This window comes from Halichoerus grypus, chromosome 6 (genome assembly GCF_964656455.1).
Source record: "Halichoerus grypus chromosome 6, mHalGry1.hap1.1, whole genome shotgun sequence".
NCBI classification, from domain to species: domain Eukaryota; kingdom Metazoa; phylum Chordata; class Mammalia; order Carnivora; family Phocidae; genus Halichoerus; species Halichoerus grypus.
Genome location: NC_135717.1, coordinates 68064453 through 68084713, shown reverse-complemented (window position 1 = coordinate 68084713; position 20261 = coordinate 68064453). Strand labels below are relative to the sequence as shown.

Sequence of the window (20261 nt, the reverse complement as noted above, 5' to 3'; positions counted from 1 at the left end):
TAACAGGACAACAGTAATGAAAGATGCATATTTATGGACTTGTAGAAGCATAAATTGTTGATTTAGTGCAACTTAATGGATTCAATATTTTTCACATTTTCTTCAGCCATCTTACAGAATTCTTTTTCAATTCTTCTGCGAGTTTCTAAAGCTTTTTTTCCCATGGTTTGTGATGCCTGTTAAATTGTTACTGGATTCTGTTTGTTTAGACAATATGGAATGTTTATATTCTTTTGGCAAGTAGCAGCTCAGACTTTCTTAAAGCCTCTGCCTGCAAGTGAAGCCAGGATGTGACATGAGCCAATGGCAGAGCCCAGGCAGTTGGCAATGAGAGAGTGTTTATGGGTCAGTTAGGTGCTGTCACAAAACCCATCAGCCTGACCAGTGCGGACTTTCTTCTAAGTGGGAAACTTATCTGTAGGCATAACCATTTCTTTAACAAACCTTAATTGAGTGCATTCTTGAGGTCAGATTGCATTCAACTTGAGCTTGCTATGTAACGTTGCAATATGGCAGCCCCAACCACGTCTGCCCCAGCAGGACGGAGAACGGAGGAGAGAAAACTCAGCAGAGCAGAGCTGCCCTGCCCTGTGGGCTGTCCCTGCATGGAACAGAGGGCATTCTGGGAACAGCTCTTTGGGATCTGAGCTCCTCGGCTCAGTGTGAAGGTAATGAAGTGTCCTTCAGATAGTCACCAGTTTCCTGACCAAACTAATAAAATCTATAGGTCTAAGGCTGGAAGCAATTTTGCCATGATGATGTTAGTTTTGAATTTGATAGATTTAATTTAAATAGATGTTGGAACCTGGGGAACTCTCTTAACATTAATGATGAGAGCTGCAACTTCACCCACTTATTTCTATTAGAGTGTCCATCAGGAATGTCTGCATCTCACAGGAACATTCTCTCTGGCAGTGGTGAGTTGAGGAGGGATCGTGGGTCTGCTGACCAAGAGAAGAATGACCTAATGCTTCAGGAAAGAGGTCAGCAAACTATGGTCATTCATCTACTGCTCTCCTTGATTTGACAGTCTTCTTCTTCTTCTTTTTTTTTTTAATATTTATTTATTTATTTGAGAGAGAGAGCGAGAGAGAGAGCAGGGGGGAGGGGCAGTGGGAGAGGGACAGAGAGTCCCAAGCAGATTCCACACTGAGCGTAGAGCCCGATGAGGGGCTCGATCCTATGACCTGAGCCAAAACCAAGAGTCAGTTGCTTAACCGACTGAGCCACCCAGGTGCCCCGGGAGTCTTCTTTTTAAATGAAAAGCCATTTCAGGGCCACAGGAGCCAGTAATCCTTAGAATGAAGCGGTAGGTTTGTTCCTTCTGGGGCTAGAATGTTTTGCAAGTGACTCCAAATCTCACCACTGTGCTTTTGTGACATCACTTAAATAAAGTCAGTGTAAGTAAAGATAGTTAAATAGAAATATTTAATTCCTTAAAACTATAAATTAGTTTTCCCTCTCCAACTTCGAGAAGGAATTTTGGGAGGAAGGGGGGAAAGGGTGACAAATCCTAGGGAGTGGCTGCAGAGCATCCTGGGTCCAGTTCCAATTCATGAAACCTCACATCCCTTTTTCCACTCAGACAGGTCTTTGCCCTCACAGTGTTTCTTCCAGCCTTGCCTAAGGAGGAGAGGGAAGTAGGAGCAACAGAAAGAAACATGACAATCCAAATATTCGTAGGTTTGAAACCATAGGTAATTAACCAAAACTGTAAGCGGTGCCCAGGATTTAGTTTTGTTTCTGAGATCTAACGACCCTATCCTTTTGCCTTAAGACTTTTCTCTCCTAGGTTTTCTCCTAGCCCTTATTAGCCTTAGTAACAGGTAAACAGCTTTTATAAGGATGGGTCATTTAGTTCAACACCAACACCTCTGAAAATTTGGGTTCCCCAAGTGGGTGGCCTGATTAGCAATGTTCACAGGAAACCCAGCCTCAGATTACTTCGAGCACCAGAAACCATGTCTCTGCACCGTCCTCGGGAAGTTTCCTGCTAATGTATGGTGTAACTGACATGGTCATTTTTCTCTCGCTGCTGCCTGTTCTCTCCCCGCACAAAATGTTGCCCTAGCCCTCCAAGATCTTGTCCAAGTGGAGAGCAAACTCAACCTTTTCTCCTCTCTTGTATTGCTTTCACTGGCAATTCACATTAGAAAGCACTTCTTGCTCTGTTGTTTGGAATACCTTAATGTGAAAAACAATTGCAAATGACCATGACTCATACCGTCTCTCGTCCCCGTAGAAACCCCTTTCGCGGTGTTCGCTGTCCACCCACACACTCACGGGGCAGGGTAGAGACAAGGTCACATTACCATCGTCGGACCTCTCTGCAGAGGTGAGTTTGTCAGTGCTCGCTGGGCGTGATGAATGGACAGTGTCGGTTTTAGCCACGTCAGCCAAAGTCTGCCAAGGAAAGACTCTTACCAATAGTTCATCCCTTCTGTCTCTTTGGCAATTTTCTTGGCACAGATAATTGCATCTGTGAGGTCATCCGTGATCAAGGCTATAAGAGAGAGGAGAATAGTATTAGCTGAGACTGTTATTTGAGGGGAAGCCCCGATCAGGTTTTCTTCACTTTTCTCACTGTTTGTTGGAACAGGAGGGTGGGAAGAACTATGAACCATATTCTTATTTTTGTTGAGCTTCTTCACAAATCAAAGAATTTTCTTTTTAAATTTCTAGAGTAGCCACATCTGGGCTTCTTGAAATTTCAGTCCTGTAGGGTTTTTGGAAATGTGTTTAGAATAGACACAGGCGGAGAATGTTTTCTGTGTCCTAAAGAAATACATAAGTAAGAGGACAGTACAGTGTTTCCTCTACTTCGGATGCTTTGACACACACGATCTCTTTATAAGTAAATAGTAAACTTGTCTATTTAACTTTCCAGTTTTTTGCATAAAAAAAATCAATCCAAGGTGTTTTTTATATGCAAAAATTTTTATGCCAGACACATTAGTCTTTGTTAGTTTTTTTATGGCTTTCTGACATAACAGATCTTCTGATTGCCAATGAATTCACTGGTCTTAGCATTCTTTCCTGCTTGCCCAGAAGTGGCCTCAAAATCCTCCATGCAAACATGACAGAAAAAGGCAAATAAATATAAAGTCAAACATCACTTCTGTTGCACGGTGGGTTTTTCAGAAGTAAATGCAGACATGGGCTTGGGGTGCAGAGTATTTATAAGAGATCCACATCTGTGAAAGAAAGGGGGCAAAAGCTGGACTGGGCAGATGGATGTGTCCTGTTGTGATGCAGGCCCATCGAAGTTGCCCAAGGGGTGCCCAAAAGGCTAAGTCCGTATGACTCCCCCTCACTTAGTCCCTGGGTGTGGACTGCCCCAGAGGGGCACAGTGTTGGATGGCGCACTCCTCTGCAGCTAAAACGACACTGAAGAAGGTGCCAGGTAAACTGTCTGCAAATCATACAGATGCCACTGGAGCCAGACACCTTCCCTTCAAAGGGAATCTGGGAAGTCCACCTCTCTGCCCATCACCACCACCAATCAAAGACACAAAAGCCTACACCATTTGATATCATTTTTATTTATCAATTAAGCAAAGATTTTTATTTTTATTTTTTTTTAAAGATTTTATTTATTTATTTGACAGAGAGAGACACAGCGAGAGAGGGCACAAAAGCAGGGGGAGAGGCAGAGGGAGAAGCAGGCTTCCTGCCGAACAGCGAGCCCGATGCGGGGCTCGATCCCAGGACCTGGGATCATGACCTGAGCAGAAGGCAGACACTTAACAACTGAGCCACCCAGGTGCCCCTAAGCAAAGATTTTTTAAAGGACAAGGTAATGCTCCATGTTGACAAGGGTGCAATGACATAGGCACTCTTCAGTGCTTGTGGTAAGAGTATAATGAGTTCAGCTTTTCAGGAAAACAATTTAATAGAATGTGTCAAGAGCCTTAAAGTGGCTCTTATCTTCTTGCCTAGTAATTTCTCTTTCTGGATCTATCTTAAGGAACTACTTATGAATCTAGACAAAGATTTATTTACAAAGTAGTTTATTGTAGCTTTGTTTACAAGAGGAAATTTACTTCCAAATGGAAAAGATCTAATTGCCTTATAATTAGATCTTATAATTAGATCACATTAATAATAATACCTCCATAGAATGAAATAAGGTGCCATTTAAAATCGTGTGTTGACATGATTTCATAATAGTGGAAAATGTTCCCAGTGTAAGGTTCACAATATTGTAGAAAATATCCTCCTAGAGCTACACAGTCCAATATGGTGGCCGTTAGATACATGGGACTATTTAAATTTAAATTAATCGATACAATTAGAACTTCAGTTTCGCAGTTGTTCTCACTACATTTCAGATGCTTTATAGCATCTTTATCGTGGCTAGTGGTTCTCATAGTGGATAGCCAGAGAACATTTCCATCATCACAGAAAGTACTATTGGACAACATTGGTTGAGAGAGAAAATAAAAAGATAGTTATAGTCACCAATATTTGAAGGTTTAGCTCTGAGTTGTGGGATCACCAGTGCTTTTAAATCTTCACTGCATATTTCTAAACTTTTTACAATAGAAATGTATTATTTTGATTTTCAGAAAAATATAACCAAAAAGAATAATGTTAGCCTAAATAGATCACTACAATACAAAATTATTTTGTAAACTCAGTTGAAAATTAAGTTTTTTCTTGAGTATGCCAGTTTAGTTGCTAATTAGGTTGCTTTTTCAGATAAGCTTAGCTAAAAGATAAAGGTAATGATAGATTTCTTTTAAGCAAATTCATTCTAAATCTTTTTTTTTTTTTTTAATTTAAAACAAACTTCTAGGGGCACCTGGGTGGCTCAGTCATTAAGTGTCTGCTTTTGGCTCAGGTCATGATCTGAGGGTCCTGGGATCGAGTCCCTCATCGGGCTCCCTGCTCGGCAAGAAGCCTGCTTCTCCCTCTCCTACTCCCCCTGCTTGTGTTCCTGCTCTTGCTATCTCTCTCTCTCTCTGTCAAATAAATAAATTAAATATTAAAAAAAAAAAAAACTTCTATTAACCAAAAGAAAATTAACAAAAGATAGGACCTATAGGTGATAACAAATTGAGACAATATGCAAATTCACTAGCATTTGATACACAGTGAAAACTAAAGCTTTGTTAGATTATGTCTTTTGCCTTATTTCTAGAAAGATAAGTAGTTAGAATAGTAGTCGCTATTAATAAGAGCCAACCTTTATTGAAAACTTACTGTGTGTCAAGCTCACGTTAAGTCTCTTCATGTATTATCTCCGTTCAGCCTCGGAACAACTATGTGGGTGAGTACCATGATTAGCCCTTTAAACTGAGGTCCATACTCAGTAAATGAGCCTGCATTCAAACTTAGGGCTTAACTTCTATTGTCCTCGACTACTTCCTTCCAACACAGACACTTAAGCAAAGATACCTGGAATCTTTGGATGCTATGGAATACTATATGCTAATGAAGTTGATAAAGAAATATAAGTACTTTGTTCATTTTTCAAGTAATTATTTATTAAGAGATGATCCAAACTTAAGTGCTTGGTATCTGTTACATGTTCAAATTACCTAGAAACACTTTATTTTGTGTGCACAAATGCTTGGTAAGAGCTGACATACCGTTCGTGTTTGAAAGTTGTTGGAGCCTATTTCCTAGGAGAAGTGGGTCCAGTGGGGCCTCAAGGGGTGGGAAGGAAACAGACTATACATAGTGGGAAGAAGTAGAGAGTATTCTATCATGCCAGGACTGGAGCACACCAGAGGCATGTACACATTGTGGAAGGCTTGTGTTTGGGGTAAGGCAGTTTGCTTGGCTGGGGATGCTGTGTACCATTGATGAGATTAGGTGCTCAGGCCCATGTGGTGGGGACCTTGTAGTTTGTTTGTCAGTCTCTCACTTTGCTGTAGCTTTTTGTTACCCTAATGAGATGTCTTGAAAGTGCTAGTTGGACACGACTTTGAATTTGCTTAGGAAAATACGTTAAGGAAGATGGGGGCTGGGAAACAAGACTGATGTGCTGAGATGTGAAGACACAATGAAATTGCCACAGAGGGGCAGCAGAGGGGCAGAAATGAGTCAAGAGAGCAAGTAGTTCTAAGGATCCATGCCAAGAATTGCTTCTGCTCAATTTACTTTAAATAGACAAGTCTCTGCAGTCAAAGGGTTCTGTTGAACAGCAAAGCATTATTCAACTGAATAGCTTATTCTCCCACATCAACAACAGAAAACAGCAACAATCTACACGGAAAGAACTACTTATTTTCAGGTAAGTTAGTTCTGCTTCAAAGTCTGTCTCTCCCCAGCATCCTCCTGCCTCCCACCTACAGTATCACTATCATGCCCACAGTTTACATCTCCTTCCACTCTGAAGTGACAAAAGCCAACTCGGATACCCAGCTGCTGAGAAATAGAGATTAATATAAGTGGAAGAGACTAGATACAAGAGACAACAATCACCGTCCTTTTCCGTAAACATCTCCTACTTTAAAGAGGTCTATGCTGTTGGAGGAAAATAAAGATTAATATTATATTATTATTTGTGTGTAAACATATATGTATGTTTATATATATGTATATATAAAAATATTCTGTCCAAATAGTTTGGGGAAGGTAAGCTGGAATTTTGGAAATAGACTTGGGTATGGGATTGAGGAGAAGGCATAGCTTTGGAAGATGGGCAGGAGGTGCACGTAACCCGTACATATATGAAATGTCATGTTTCTCCTAAAGAGACCATAATGCTAACTTGTTTCCAGGTTCCCATGACAAATATCTCTACTTCTGTAATACATGGGACAGAATGACATTGACCATAATTAAAGCTTCTCTGGCCTGAGGCTGAGGGAGGCCAGCTACTAAGGGGTGATTAGGATATAAAACCAACATCCTGTTTTCTATTTTAAAGCTGTCTCTAAAAATCCCATGCTCTTTATGATGAGAAAGCAGATAGGAGTGTTCCTTCACCTCTAACCATGAATCGTCCAACATTTTAATTTCCTAGAATTCAAGATTGCCTTACAGATATATGTTTGCCCCAGACTTCCTTATTTGAAACTAAATTGAACAATATTAAATTAGTCAACTGCATGTAAAGTCAAGCATGGCCATGATGGAGTAACAGATTTTCTCTCCCACTGTAAACAACTAGAAAACTAGACAAAATATATGAGCACGTTATCTTCAGATGTTAGGCAAAAGACAAGGCAGGATCATGACCCTTGAGAGATAGAAACAAAATGAGGGGAGTCTTATGATTACCATGACTTTCTGCCCAGAGGCACTTGCCAGACCAGAAAGGTAAAACCCAGGCAGGAGATGGCAATTTAAGTGGAGGAGACAGAGATAAGAGGCTAAGGGAGCTGCAATTTGTGGAGAAGAATACCTGAGAGTAAGGGGCCACCCAGAAGGAGAACACCAGAAATCCTCATGGGGATTCCACGGAGTCTTTGGCTGAAGGCTTAAACTGGGCTTGCAAAGAGTAAAACTCCATGAAGCTAGCTAGAAAACAATTACCAGGAACCTGTACAATCACAGAGCTCACACAGGGCTGGGAGACATTTGATTTCTGACTAGTCAGGAGGGAGAAATGTTGGTGAACCCCTGGACATTGAAAAGACACTAGAAAAGCCATGCCTTGGTAGTAGCATTAAATTAGCCCCACCATAAAGATGACTCTCAAACTTCCCTACCACAATTTAAAAGCAAGTCTTAAAAGGGTCAAGCTAATCAGAATTAACTACTTGCCAGGATGAAATCCAACACTCCTTAAAGGAAGAAAACAATCCAGACACTTAAAAATGTAATATATACTATCTTTAGTATCCAACAAAATGTTATTGTATGTGCAAAGAGGCATACGAATGTGACCCACAACCAGGGGAAAGATCAGTCAATGTTAAGACCCAGAAATGACACAGTTGATTGAATTACCGGGCAAGAATTTAAAACAATTTATAAATATGCTTATTTATATCAAGGACTTAAAGAAATACATGAATAAAATGAGGGAAATGAAATATATAAAGCAATTACCTAGCACTGAAAATATACAATCTCTGAAATAAGACATTCAGTTAATGAATTTAATAGATTAGGCACTTCAGAAAAAAGATCAGAGAACTCAAAGATATAACAATGGAAAATATTGAAAATAAAACACACAAAGGGAAAAAGATTGAAAAAAATGAAGAGCCTTGGTGACCTGTGGGACAACATCAAATAATCTAATACATGTATCATTCAAGTTTTAGAAGGAGAAAAGATGAAAATTATGAACTCAGGGATCCAAAATGTTAATGAACATCAAGTAAGATAAATAAGAAAACACACATCATAATCAAAGTGCTGAAAACTGGAGATTGAAAGGAAATCTTAAAGGCAGGTAGAGAAAAAAAGAGACATTACACACGGGATACAAATAAGAAAATCACCAATTTCTCATAATAAACAAGGTGAGCCAGAAGACAAAGGGTTATCTTTAACAAAATGAGAGAAAAACATCTGCCAGCCTAAAATTTTATATAGAAAGCAAATATCCCTCAAAGAAGAAAGTGAAATATAGACACTTTTTTAAAAAGATTTTATTTATTTATTCATGAGAGACAGAGAGAGGGAGAGAGAGAGAGGCAGGGGGAGAAGCAGACTTCCGGCGGAGCAGGGAACCTGATGTGGAACTCGATCCCCGGACTCTGGGATCATGACCTGAGCCGAAGGCAGACGCTTAACCATCTGAGCCACCCAGGTGCCCTATAGACACTTTCTGATAGACAAAAGCTGAGAGAATGTTTTCTAGTAGACCTCCATTCCAAAAAAATATTGAAGGATATTCTTAAAAAAAAAAAAAAGATTTATTTATTTATTTTAGAGAGAGAGAGAATGAGAAGGAGAGGGGGTGCATGAACAGGGAGAGGAGCAGAGGGAGAGGGAGAGGGGAAACAGACTCTCCACTAAAGGCAGAGCCCAAGGGGGCTCTAACTGGGCTCTAGCTGGGCTCTAGCTGGGCTCTAGCTGGGCTCTAGTGTGGTTTGATATCCCAGCCCTGAGAACATGACCTGAGCAAAAACCACGAGTCAGACACTTAACCGACTGAGCCACTCAGAAGCCCCTGAAGGATATTCTTTAGGTAGAGGAAAGTGATATCTCTTACCTGCCTACCCAAATGAATCCACCAAAGGAATGAAGAGTGTTGGAAATGGTAAATATGTGGCAAATATAAAGAGATCCTTTTAAGGCAAAAATGCATGAGGTGTATAACTTGAAGGAAAGTGCAGAGCAACATCGCATAAAAGATGAGATGGGGAAATAGAAGTATACTGTCATAAAACTCATGTTTATATGTCAAGTGGCATAATGCTATTTGAAGGTAGAATGTGAGAAGATGATGCATATTGTAAGCCCTAGAGTAACCACTAAAAATAATACAGAAGTGTAGTTAATAAGCCAATGGAGGAAATAAAAGAGAATACTGAAAAATATTCAGTAATCCAAAAGAAGCAGAAAAAAATGAACCAAAAACAGACAGCACAAAAACAAAAAACAAGACAGTGGATTTTATTTATTTTTTTTTTTTAAAGATTTTTATTTATTTATTTGAGAGAGCGAGAATGAGAGAGAGTACATGAGAGGGGGGAGGGTCAGAGGGAGAAGCAGGCTCCTCGCTGAGCAGGGAGCCCGATGCGGGACTCGATCCCGGGACTCCAGGATCATGACCTGAGCCGAAGGCAGTTGCTTAACCAACTGAGCCACCCAGGCGCCCAAGACAGTGGATTTTAAAGTAACCATATGTAATTACATTAAATATAAATGGTCTAAACCAAGGTTCAGCAAACTATGGCCCACAGGCCTACCCTCTGTTTTTCTAAATAAACGTTTCGTGGAACACAGCCATGCTTATTCATTTACATCTTGTCTATGACTGCTTTTGTGCTACACGGAGAGTTGGATAGTTACAGCTGAGACTGTATAGGCACACAAGCCTAAAAAATTTACTATCTGGCCCTTTTAGAAAAAGTTTGCTGACCCCTGTTCTAAAAATTCCTAATGAAAAGCAGAAATTGTTGGACTGGATATAAAAGCAACACCTAACTATGTGTTGCCTATAAGAAATTCACAGTGAATGTAAAGATACAGATAAATTAAAAGTAAAAGAATGGAAATAAATATATCATGCAAAGAAAACTGAGTCACTATATTACGATCAGGTACAGTAGATTTTGGGATAAGAAATATTATCAGAGTTAAGGAGGGGCACTGGCACTAATGATAAAAGGGTCAACTCATTAGGAAGATTTAACAATCTCAATGTGTATGTACCTAATAACAGAGCTTCAAAAATGACAAAGCTGAAAGGAGAAATACATAAAATTATAATTATAGTTGGAGATTTCAATACATCTTTCTCATCATTTAATAAAATAAGAAAATAAGTAAGTATATAATATACGTATATATTATAGAGTACATATACATATATAGATGGTATAGAATATCCACCTAATAATTGTAGAATACACATTATTTTTTCAAATGCATATTCACCATAATTATATACTGTATGGTGATCCTAGGTCTATACCACAAAATAAGGTTCAAATCATTTCAAAGGTTTGAAACCATATACACTATAGTCTCTGACTACAACAGAATCAATTTAGAAATCAACTATAAAAATTCATCCTGGGATCATCCCTCATAATCATCTTGGGCATTCCCTTTGCCTCTCTCCTTTATTGAAATCTCTTGTTTCCTGGATCTATGTCTTCCTATTTCTTGGTTTACTTTATCCTTTTAATGCAACACCTTCTCCAAAAGTTCTGTGCTAAATATCTTTTCATTGCCCCCACTGAGCCACCCTCTATCCTCTTTTACCTTGCTCTGTGCACTAAGAGGCTGATCTACATGGATGACATCAGTAGACCTCCGCTGTCCTCTGACCTCTGGCAGAGTTGAACAACGAGTGTTAGTAGGAGATTGCAAGGGAAAAGGACAGTGAAGCTGGGATATATATATTTCCTCAGCCTTTTTTTCTGTCAAATCACTAAGAACAAACTGTGTCCCTTGATTGAAGGTCACAACTCCTATAAGGTAGACTTCTCCATGCAGACTGTATCTGGGTAGGGGTCACAGCTCTCTCTCCATTCCCACTTGGGCCAGGGGTTAGTAATGATCTGCTGTTTCTAATCCTTTACTTCATTCCTTCCTGGGGGTTCCCTGCAATCTGACAACGCTTCTGTAAGTAGCCCCTTTTAAAAAATTCTTGTAGTACTTAGTTTGAGTTAGTGGTTTTCCAGTCAGGATTCTTTCTATTGAAGGTAAATTTTTTGACAACTTGCTTGTCTCAAAATATATTCATTCTACACTCACAACATATTGACGATTCAGCTAGCATAAAATTTTAGTTTGGAAATAATTCTTCTTCAAGATTTTAAAGACATTACTCTATTTTCTTCTAGCTTCTAATATTGATATTGAGAAGTCTGATACTACTCTGATGCTTGAGCTTTTGTATGGAACACGTTTTACTCTTTCTTTGAAGACTATATTGTATTTTATTTCTCTCTAGTTTTCTGAAATTTCATGAGGATGTGCCTTAGTGTGAATCTATGTTAATCGACTGTACTGGTTATGTGATGGATCCTATAAATTGGAAACACATGCCCTTCAGTTCTGGAAATGCTTTTTAAAGATTTCATTCTATCTACTGTTTCTCTTCTATCCTGCTGAAACTTGTATTATTCAGATCCATTTATTTATCGTATCTTTATTTCTCCTATTTTCCACCTATCTCTTTCTTTTTCATTCTGCTTTTAGAGAGATTTCCTTAATCTTATCTTCCAACTTTTCTATTGAGTTTTTTTGTGTGTCTGTAATCATATTTTGAATTTCTAGGAGCTTTTCTCCAAGTATTTCTTTTTTAATAAAGCATCCTTTTCTTGTTTCATTGATAAGACATGTTATCTAGCTGAAAATATCAATGACACTTCCCTTTTTCATTTGAAATTTTCATTTCCCTATATAATCTCTGCTTTCAACAAGTTACTTTTATCTGATTTTGTTTTTTGTTTTGTTTTGTCCCATTCTTTCATGTCAATGACACTTATATGAAGTCTGATGATCCTTGTTTATCTGCACTTATTTAAGAAAGAGAGACTAAAAAGCTGATTAGGAGTTCTGTACACAGACACGGGGATTTTCAACTGTGTATCTCCCTATAGGGGAAGTCTGGCTAGTTTTGTTCATGGAGAGCTCCTACTCAGAATCTTTAGCTATGTCCTTTTCATCTGTGTGAAATCTCCAGAACAGAATCTTCCCTTCTGGAGAGTCTAGCCTGATTTCCATCATTCTAGGATCTAAGTGGAGGAAGGTGCCTGGGACTATGGAAACTTTAATCTCCCATGTCTTCAGTATGGAACTCTCACTTTCACAGGTTGTTGAGGTCCCTCAGTTGAGAGACTTTCTACTTACTCTGTTCAGAAAGGAAAGCTCCAGTATTCTGCCAGGACTGGGGATGAGAAGTCAGTAGCTGAATGGAGTCAGGAAGGGAATCTGATGGTCTAGATGCTGCTTAATTGGACTTCCCATCAATCCTCTTATTTTCTACCTATTTTCATTCCAGTTTCCAGAATTAGCTGATCCTGCTGATTTCTGAGCCCTTTTAGGATTCTATGGTTGCTTCTTGGCTTTCCCACTGTCAGTAGGACTCAAATTTCTCTAATTACTAAATTAGCCAGTACTTGTCCTCCTGCTTTTCAACTTCTAAAAATGTACATGTCCAGTTGTTGTGGTTAACTGGAAGACTCCATTGGCAAGCTCTTGGGGACTGCTAATGAAATTGGCCATGGATGGGGAGAGGTTTAAAAGTCATACCTCTAGGAAGGTAAAAATACTGAACTAGTTTTAGCCCAGAAGGTAAGAAAGTAAAGATAAGAAATATCTACTAGTCATGTTCAAGCTTTTAATAAGTTTCTATGTATAAAAGTGAGCAAATTTGTTTTAAATAAATCCAGAAGGAAAAACTAGAATTAATGGAAGAAAGCTAGAAAGAGGTAGATTTTGGCCTAACAGAAAAATGTTCTAAATTAGGAATTGATTGACAATTGTATGATCTGCTTCAGGAGTTAGTGAGCATTCTCTTGTAAAGTAGGTGTAGGGAAAACTTATTAGAAAATTAACACATTGTTCAATCATTCATACATTCAAACATACGTACTGATTATCCTGTTTGTGTCAAAGAGAAATTAAAAGTTTATTTCCTGCTCGTAAGGAGTTTGTCACAGAATATCTTATAACTCTTTGTCTTCACCCTTGCTCCTCATTCCTTCTAACTATCTACCTATTTATTTATTTTTTATTTTTTTTAAAGATTTTATTTATTTATTTGACAGAGAGAGACACAGTGAGAGAGGGAACACAAGCAGGGGGAGAGGGAGAAGCAGGCTTCCCGCTGAGCAGGGAGACCGATGCGGGGCTCGATCCCAGGACCCTGGGATCATGACCTGAGCCGAAGGCAGACACTTAATGACAGAGCCACCCAGGCTCCCCCCTTCTATTCATTTATTTAATGAATATCTTTTGAATTCCAAAACTCTGGCTTGGCACCCCTCTGGGCATTGAGGATGTATCAGTGACCAAACAGATAAAATTCCTGCCTTCATGGAGCTTATGTTGTAGAGAGAGGGCAGGATCTGTTGAGCATCTCTTGCCTGTTCTTCTCCATGCCCCCAGCCATGACCATCATTCAGGTCTTTCTATCTCTCACCTCACCACTTGCAATGGCAATATCTCATACCCTGCTTGCAGATTAATCCTTCTGGAGCAATGCTTAATCAATGACCTCTACTGATTTCTTATTGCAGGCAGAAATCAGTACATACGTCTTACCTGGCTTCCCAGGCCCTTCAGAGTCAGGTAGTAATCAACTGCTCCAACCCCATGTCCTGTTACTTGTCTTCACATCCCCTTTGTTCCAGATAACACAAATGTCTCACTGCTCCCTGTGTGTGCCCCATACCTTCTTCCCACCATGCATCTTTTGGCTTTTGTTGTTCTCTTTACCTGGAATGACTCTTATCTATCTCTGAATGTCCAAATCTTACCTATCTTCCAAGTCTTAGATCAAATATCATTGTGTCTACAAGACTTTCCATGACATTATCAATGATGTCTTTGTCCTCTGAAGTCCGCAACACTCAACCCACACCTGTTTATAGTCCTTTAACTTCCTAAAGCATATATTCTTTTTCCAAATACCTGAATTCATGTCTGATGCTTTCTGCCAGCCTCAGTTCTGTGCACACATATATTTCTTAAATGATTGAAGTAGAAGCCTTGGAAGTGAATTCTAGCTTAATTTCTACTGTTTAAGAAATGTAAAGTGTATTTATTTGTCTCGTTCTCTACAAAGAAGTATAAACGCATACTTTGAGTAAATTGCTTTATGGAAAGCAGTTGGCAAGCAGCTTTCTCCTTCTTATTGAACATATTTAATGTCTCTATGCATGAAAGAATAAGGTCCTTTTTCCACCCCTCCATTTTTATGGTTGTTTCACAAAAACCATCCTAGAAGGAATAAGTCATCTTTGGGCAAGTAGGCCACAGGACTGTGAGTGTCACCCTGGAGAACTGTTGAATAATTTATTGGCAGGGTATAGACCTACTTGCACATCTACTCCAAGTTTTTGTCAAAGCAGAAAATGGGTAGACATTCCATTATCAGCTTTCCTGCTTTTACTCCTGAGAACATTATTTTTGGAAAATCAAAACCGTACCTGCGCAGGCAACGTGACAGTGGTTCCTCTCTTGTAGCTTAGCCCGTCTGCACCACGTGAAACTGTTTATCTGAAAAATGCCGTAGTCAATGCTCCCATCCTCTAGCTCAGTCTGAGCTGTTGTATTGTAGTGGCTCTCATAGTAGGCCATGCAGATCCCTAGAGGGAGAGAAAGCCAGAAATGCCAGTAAAAGAAATGCATTTTTTTCTCCAGCTCTGCTCTTAGAGGAGAGCTCCCTTATACATGTTACAATAACGCTGTGGTCCCAACAGACCTTGGGGAGGGACAGGGCAAGTAGCACACCCATGGGGCACTTCCGAAGCTGCACACCTAGTCAGCGGCTGCGCCTGGACTAGGCCGGAAGTCAGGTCTGTCCCTACCAAGCCAGCAAGGGGGGGCATTGTTTTCTCCTTCCCTTGCTGGTATCATTCACGCAGGACTCCAGGAGTGAGGACATGACGGGTAGGGAGGAGGAGAGGTGCCCCAGAGAGCATCATTTGAGGAGAACTTATGGATAGCTAGCAGGTGTCCCTGGGGAGGGGGGCAGTGAATGGAAGAGCTGGGGACAAGCCAAAGTTGGGGGGTTGGGGAGACTTTGGAATCTCAGCAGGGAGATCAAAGGTAGAAAAAGAACAGGAAGGAAGAAATCTCACAGTTTCCAAGGCTAAAGCCCTGGTAATTGTCAAGGCCAGCCCTCGAAAATATTTTTGCCAGTTTGCAGCGAGTGTAGACTTTGGGCTCAGTGACCGTGACCAGGCAGCCAATCAGGGCCAAGATGATGGCAGTCTTCATCCCCAGGTCTGTTGGAAGCGGAGCCTGTGAAAGATCAGGAGACCAGGTCAAACAATCTTGCTTTGTCCTGAGTCCTAAGATTCAGTCTGTTGCCACTGAGAACTTAAATTCTGCCACGGTTGTGGGTGGCTCTGCCTAGATGTTTTCTGTTACTTTCATTTTATTTATATTTATTTGAATTTTTAAATTTTAAAAAACTGTTTTCTCCATTATAATTGATAGTGTTACATTAGTTTCAGGTGCACAACATGGTAATTTGACAAGTTATGAGTTTATACATTGTGCCATGTTCAGTGCAAGTGCAGCTACCCGTCTGTCACCATATACCACTATTACAGTATCGATTATATTACCTTTGCTGTGTCTTTTATTCCTGTGAATATTTATTCATCCCATACCTGGAAGCCTGTGTGTCCCTCTCCCCTGCACCCATTTTGCCCATCCCTCTACTTCCTGTTTCTTTTAATCATTCAGAACCAGCATGGGGGAAACCAAAGTACAGGAATATACAGTACAAGGAAGGAATGAGTGCAGATACTTTTCTACATGGTCACTTTCTTTTTTTTTTTTTTAAAGATTTTATTTATTTATTTGACAGAGAGAGACATAGTGAGAGAGGGAACACAAGCAGGGGGAGTGGGAGAGGGAGAAGCAGGCTCCCCGCAGAGCAGGGAGCCCTATGTGGGGCTCGATCCCAGGATCCTGGGATCATGACCTGAACTGAAGGCAGACGCTTAATGACTGAGCCACCCAGGCGCCCCTACATGGTCACTTTCAAGTAAATGCTATTATGTTCCTGGGATTGGGCAAGCACAGAAATGAACCCTCCTTCACTGATGTCTAGTTAGAAATCACAGGGGGTGATACATACCCAGGATTCTCATTTTTGTTCTATGAATAGAAAAAAATAGAATACGGAGAGTGAAGCATTCTCTATATATGTGGAAACACACACCCCAGTTTCAACCAGAGATGAAATACACACGGGTCTGCATGGACAACTTTAAGATTTATTATTTGAGGCTTTATTGAAGCAAGAAGATTTAGCACCTTGTCTTTCATCCAATCTCTTAATACTGCTCCAAATGTGGAAGCATTGTTTCAAAACTATCAGTGTTATATTGCAAATGCAATGTTTTTCTGAGTTCTTTCATCGCTACTTCGTGGGCCCCCCTAAAAGTCATGGTATTGACCGATGAGCAAGGGGGACTGATGACCATGGGTCATGAGAGGAGGGAAGTGTTGGTGATGGAGTAAAGAGGCCATAAAGAGACCCCCACTGAATTGTTTGAACTGCCTTCCACTTACAAATTAAGTGACAGAGATTTCCATGCCTTGCTGGCTATTGGTTTTCTAGAAGTGCTTCCTCTCTTGAAGCAGTGTCTTCCCCAAATATGGCAACCTTGCTGGGATAGGGGTGGAGTGAAATTTCTGATACTGAACGTGATATTCATACATATTTTCACCCAGCATCATTTTCTGCCCCACCTAGAAATTTCTAAAGTTATTAGTTTCCTCTCTTAGAGTTACATTCTCCAATTAAGAGGTGAGGCTAAAATCAGGGCTGAGTATTCAGAAGGGCCAGAAGAAGAATCACTATGAAGTCTTTAACTAAGCAGGGGCACCTGGGTGGCTCAGATGGTTAAGCGTCTGCCTTCGGCTCGGGTCATGATCCCAGGGTCCTGGGATCGAGCCCCGCATCGGGCTCCCTGCTTGGTGGGGAGCCTGCTTCTCCCTCTCCCTCTACTCTTCCCCCTGCTCGTGCTCTCTCTCTCTGATAAATAAATAAATAAAATCTTTTAAAAAAATAAAGTAAGCAATAAGGTAACTACACGTCATCTAGGGTATATAGAATACATACTGGTGAATAACAAGGGTCAGCAAACCAGGCCTGCTTTTGTAAGTAAAGTTTTATTGGAACAATGCTATGCCCATTTGGTAATATAGAGTGTATGGCTGCTTTTCGCAGGGTTGAGTGGTTGTGTTAGAGAAAATATGGACCACAAATCTAAAATACTTATTATCTGGCCCTTTTCAGGAATGGTCCGTGATGTAAGCAGTGAGTTATATGCCAGGCACTGAGAGGGAGACACATGAGGTTTACTATGCAGAGCTTACCAGTTAGGTTGGTTTCCATCTCCTGCCTTAGAATCGCACTGGTAGCAAACAAAACAAAACAAGACCCCACAGCAGTGGTAGCCCCAAACACAATGTTTGGTGTCCTTCAAGCTAGAGGTTGCCATTGCTGGTTCTTTGGGACAGGTGGCTTCATTGGAATACTTCAGGTCTTATCAAAAAGGCAGATTCCTGGGGCCTGCCCCAGAGAGCCTGCTCAGGTAATTCTGTGAAAGGAATACTGCTCTACTTACTCAATCAGTGATTGGCAGCTCACATGAGCTTCCTGCACCCCATGAAGCCATCTCTGATTCTTACAAGGCACAAGTGATCTGTCTTCAACCAGGAATCTTTCTTCAGAGCCTTAGAGAGAAAAGAATTCTTAACTCTTGTTCCCAACTACCCAGAGATTCTAGAATCCCATTTCTTGGGAGTTGGGTGATAACCACATTCTGGGCCTTCCTTACCTCTCTCTCTTTTTTTTCCTCCTCCCCAACAGCTCTCCTCACTATTCAACTCCACCAGGGCCTCCCATCCAAGTGCAAGCTTCTTTCTCAGGCAACAGTTTCCAAACTTGATCACAAATCCCACCAATAATGAGCACGTACCCCTAGTAGGTATATATCAAATTATGAATCACACTCATGTTCTTCTGTACTAATGTTACATAAATTATAAACATACACGAAACTAAAATTTGAAAAGAGATAAGATAGAGGTGAAATTAACATTTAAAAATTATATTAATAGCACAAAATGTCATTATAATTTGTTATTATTAATAAAATATTTTTAGTGAGATCAGCAACACAACTCAAAACATAGGCAAGTGATCTGAACAGACATTTCATCAGAGAAGACAGGAAGATGGCAAATAAGCATGAAGAAAGATGGTCAACATCTTTTGGCATTAGGGGAATGTAAACTGAAACCAAAATGAAATACCACTCACACCTCTTAGAATAACTAAAATCAAACAGACAATACAAAATGATGAAGAAGCTGTAGATCAGTGAGGAGTCTCATTTATCCTTGGTGGAAGGCAAAATTGTATAGTCACTTTGGAAAACAGTTTGGCAGTTCTGACAAAGTTAAACATAGACTTTCCAATCACATCAACAATCACACTTCTGGTATTTATCCAAGTGAATTGAAAACTTCTGTTCTCATGAAAAGTTAACCTACATTTATAACAACTATTCATAATCACTAAACACTGAAGACAACCAGATATCCTTCAATAGGGGAAACTATAAAAAACTTGGCATATCCATTCAGTGGAATACTACTCAGCAATAAAAGGAACAAGCTATCAATTTCCACATCATGGATGAATTTCAAGTGCATTTTGCCTAATAAAAGAAAAACCCAAAAGACTTTATATTATAGGATTTCATTTATGTGACACGATGAAAAAGACAGAACTATGGGATTGAAAACAGATCAGTGTTTGCCAAGGATTAAGGGTGGGGTTGACTACAAAGAGAATGAACAAGGGAAATTTTAGGTCAATGAAACCATTCTCTATGGTCCTGGAGTATTCGATACATGATTCTATGAATTTGTCAAAACCTATTGAACTGTGCACCACATGAACTTTGTTGTATGCAAATTAAAAAAATCAACCAGGATGTTGGGTGATCCCAGGGTGTAATGCAGACTGTGACAAATCTAACTATTACAAATGTGGGAGATAATCTCATTGAAGGGGTGGGAAAAGTGTTACTGATCTAGATAATTTTGGAAAACAGTGTTTTCACTGGATATTTCAGTCTAAGGACAAAAAGATCTGTATATCAACACTATAATAAATTAGTTTCTCAGAGAGGTAAGAGTTAATTCTAAAACTATTTTACCTGTATACTAGGATTAAACAAGTGAGTAAGTAAATTATGGATAATGGGAGCCAGATTTTACACTGTCGGGAAGAAGTTACAAATAAGCAAAAGAAGAAATTGAGAATGAACCCCATGGTGCTGGGTTAGAGTCAGAGATTATCTATCTATCATCTATCTATCTATCTATCTATCTATCTATCTATCTACATACCTATCTTCAGCTAGATCCACACATGCACACACACATGTATACACACAGACCTATATTTTTCCCTATCTTTCATATGTTCAATGGATGTATCTTCACTATATCTATTGAATATATATACTTATATATCTTTTAGCTTTGATAGAGAAATAAATGTAGGTTTGTGTGTATACATGACTTAGTATATACACATTTATTTCTTAACTCCATCTTCCGAGAGGACCTAGAAAATGTGACACTCAGTAGCAATGAGCACACTCCGGACCCAGATCTTACTTCTAGCATCATTCTCTAATGAAGGAAACCAGGACTTCTTGGAAAATTGACTGATTTCAAGCCTGGGGCATGGAAAATGCAAGACGAGCCTGGGGCATCTTATTAGTGCTAGATATTGAGGAAGTGCTTAAAAAGAGAAAGATGGAGAGAGAGGTGTATTATATCTAAGGGACAGAGGAGCCAAATTGAAAGAACTTTAATGGCCAAAGCTGGAACAATTTGAACAACCAAATAAATAACTATAATATTGGATTATAACTCAGGAAATAAAATAAATATCTATGAGTGCA

General features: G+C 39.7%; 1 protein-coding gene across 1 annotated transcript; it reads right to left on the bottom strand.

Annotated features, from left to right (window-relative positions):
• Nucleotides 1–1553: 1553 nt before the first annotated feature.
• On the bottom strand, nucleotides 1554–15534 carry LOC118540445 (lysozyme-like protein 1). Its single transcript, XM_036099592.2, has 4 exons — nucleotides 15396–15534; nucleotides 14742–14900; nucleotides 2425–2503; nucleotides 1554–1623 (listed from the first exon to the last, which is right to left on the bottom strand). Exons 1-4 carry the CDS (start codon nucleotides 15532–15534, stop codon nucleotides 1554–1556), a joined length of 447 nt encoding a protein of 148 aa, XP_035955485.1.
• Between the last annotated feature and the right edge of the window lie 4727 nt (nucleotides 15535–20261).

Excerpts from the sequence above, each read along its gene's own strand:
- LOC118540445 (XM_036099592.2), bottom strand. The coding sequence starts at position 15,534 with ATGAAGACTGCCATCATCTTGGCCCTGATTGGCTGCCTGGTCACGGTC. Across the intron at positions 14,901-15,395 it reads GGGCTTTAGCCTTGGAAACT|GGATCTGCATGGCCTACTAT; the intron begins GTGAGATTTCTT and ends CTCTCCCTCTAG. Across the intron at positions 1,624-2,424 it reads ACAGAAGGGATGAACTATTG|GCAAGGCTGGAAGAAACACT; the intron begins GTAAGAGTCTTT and ends TCTCCTCCTTAG.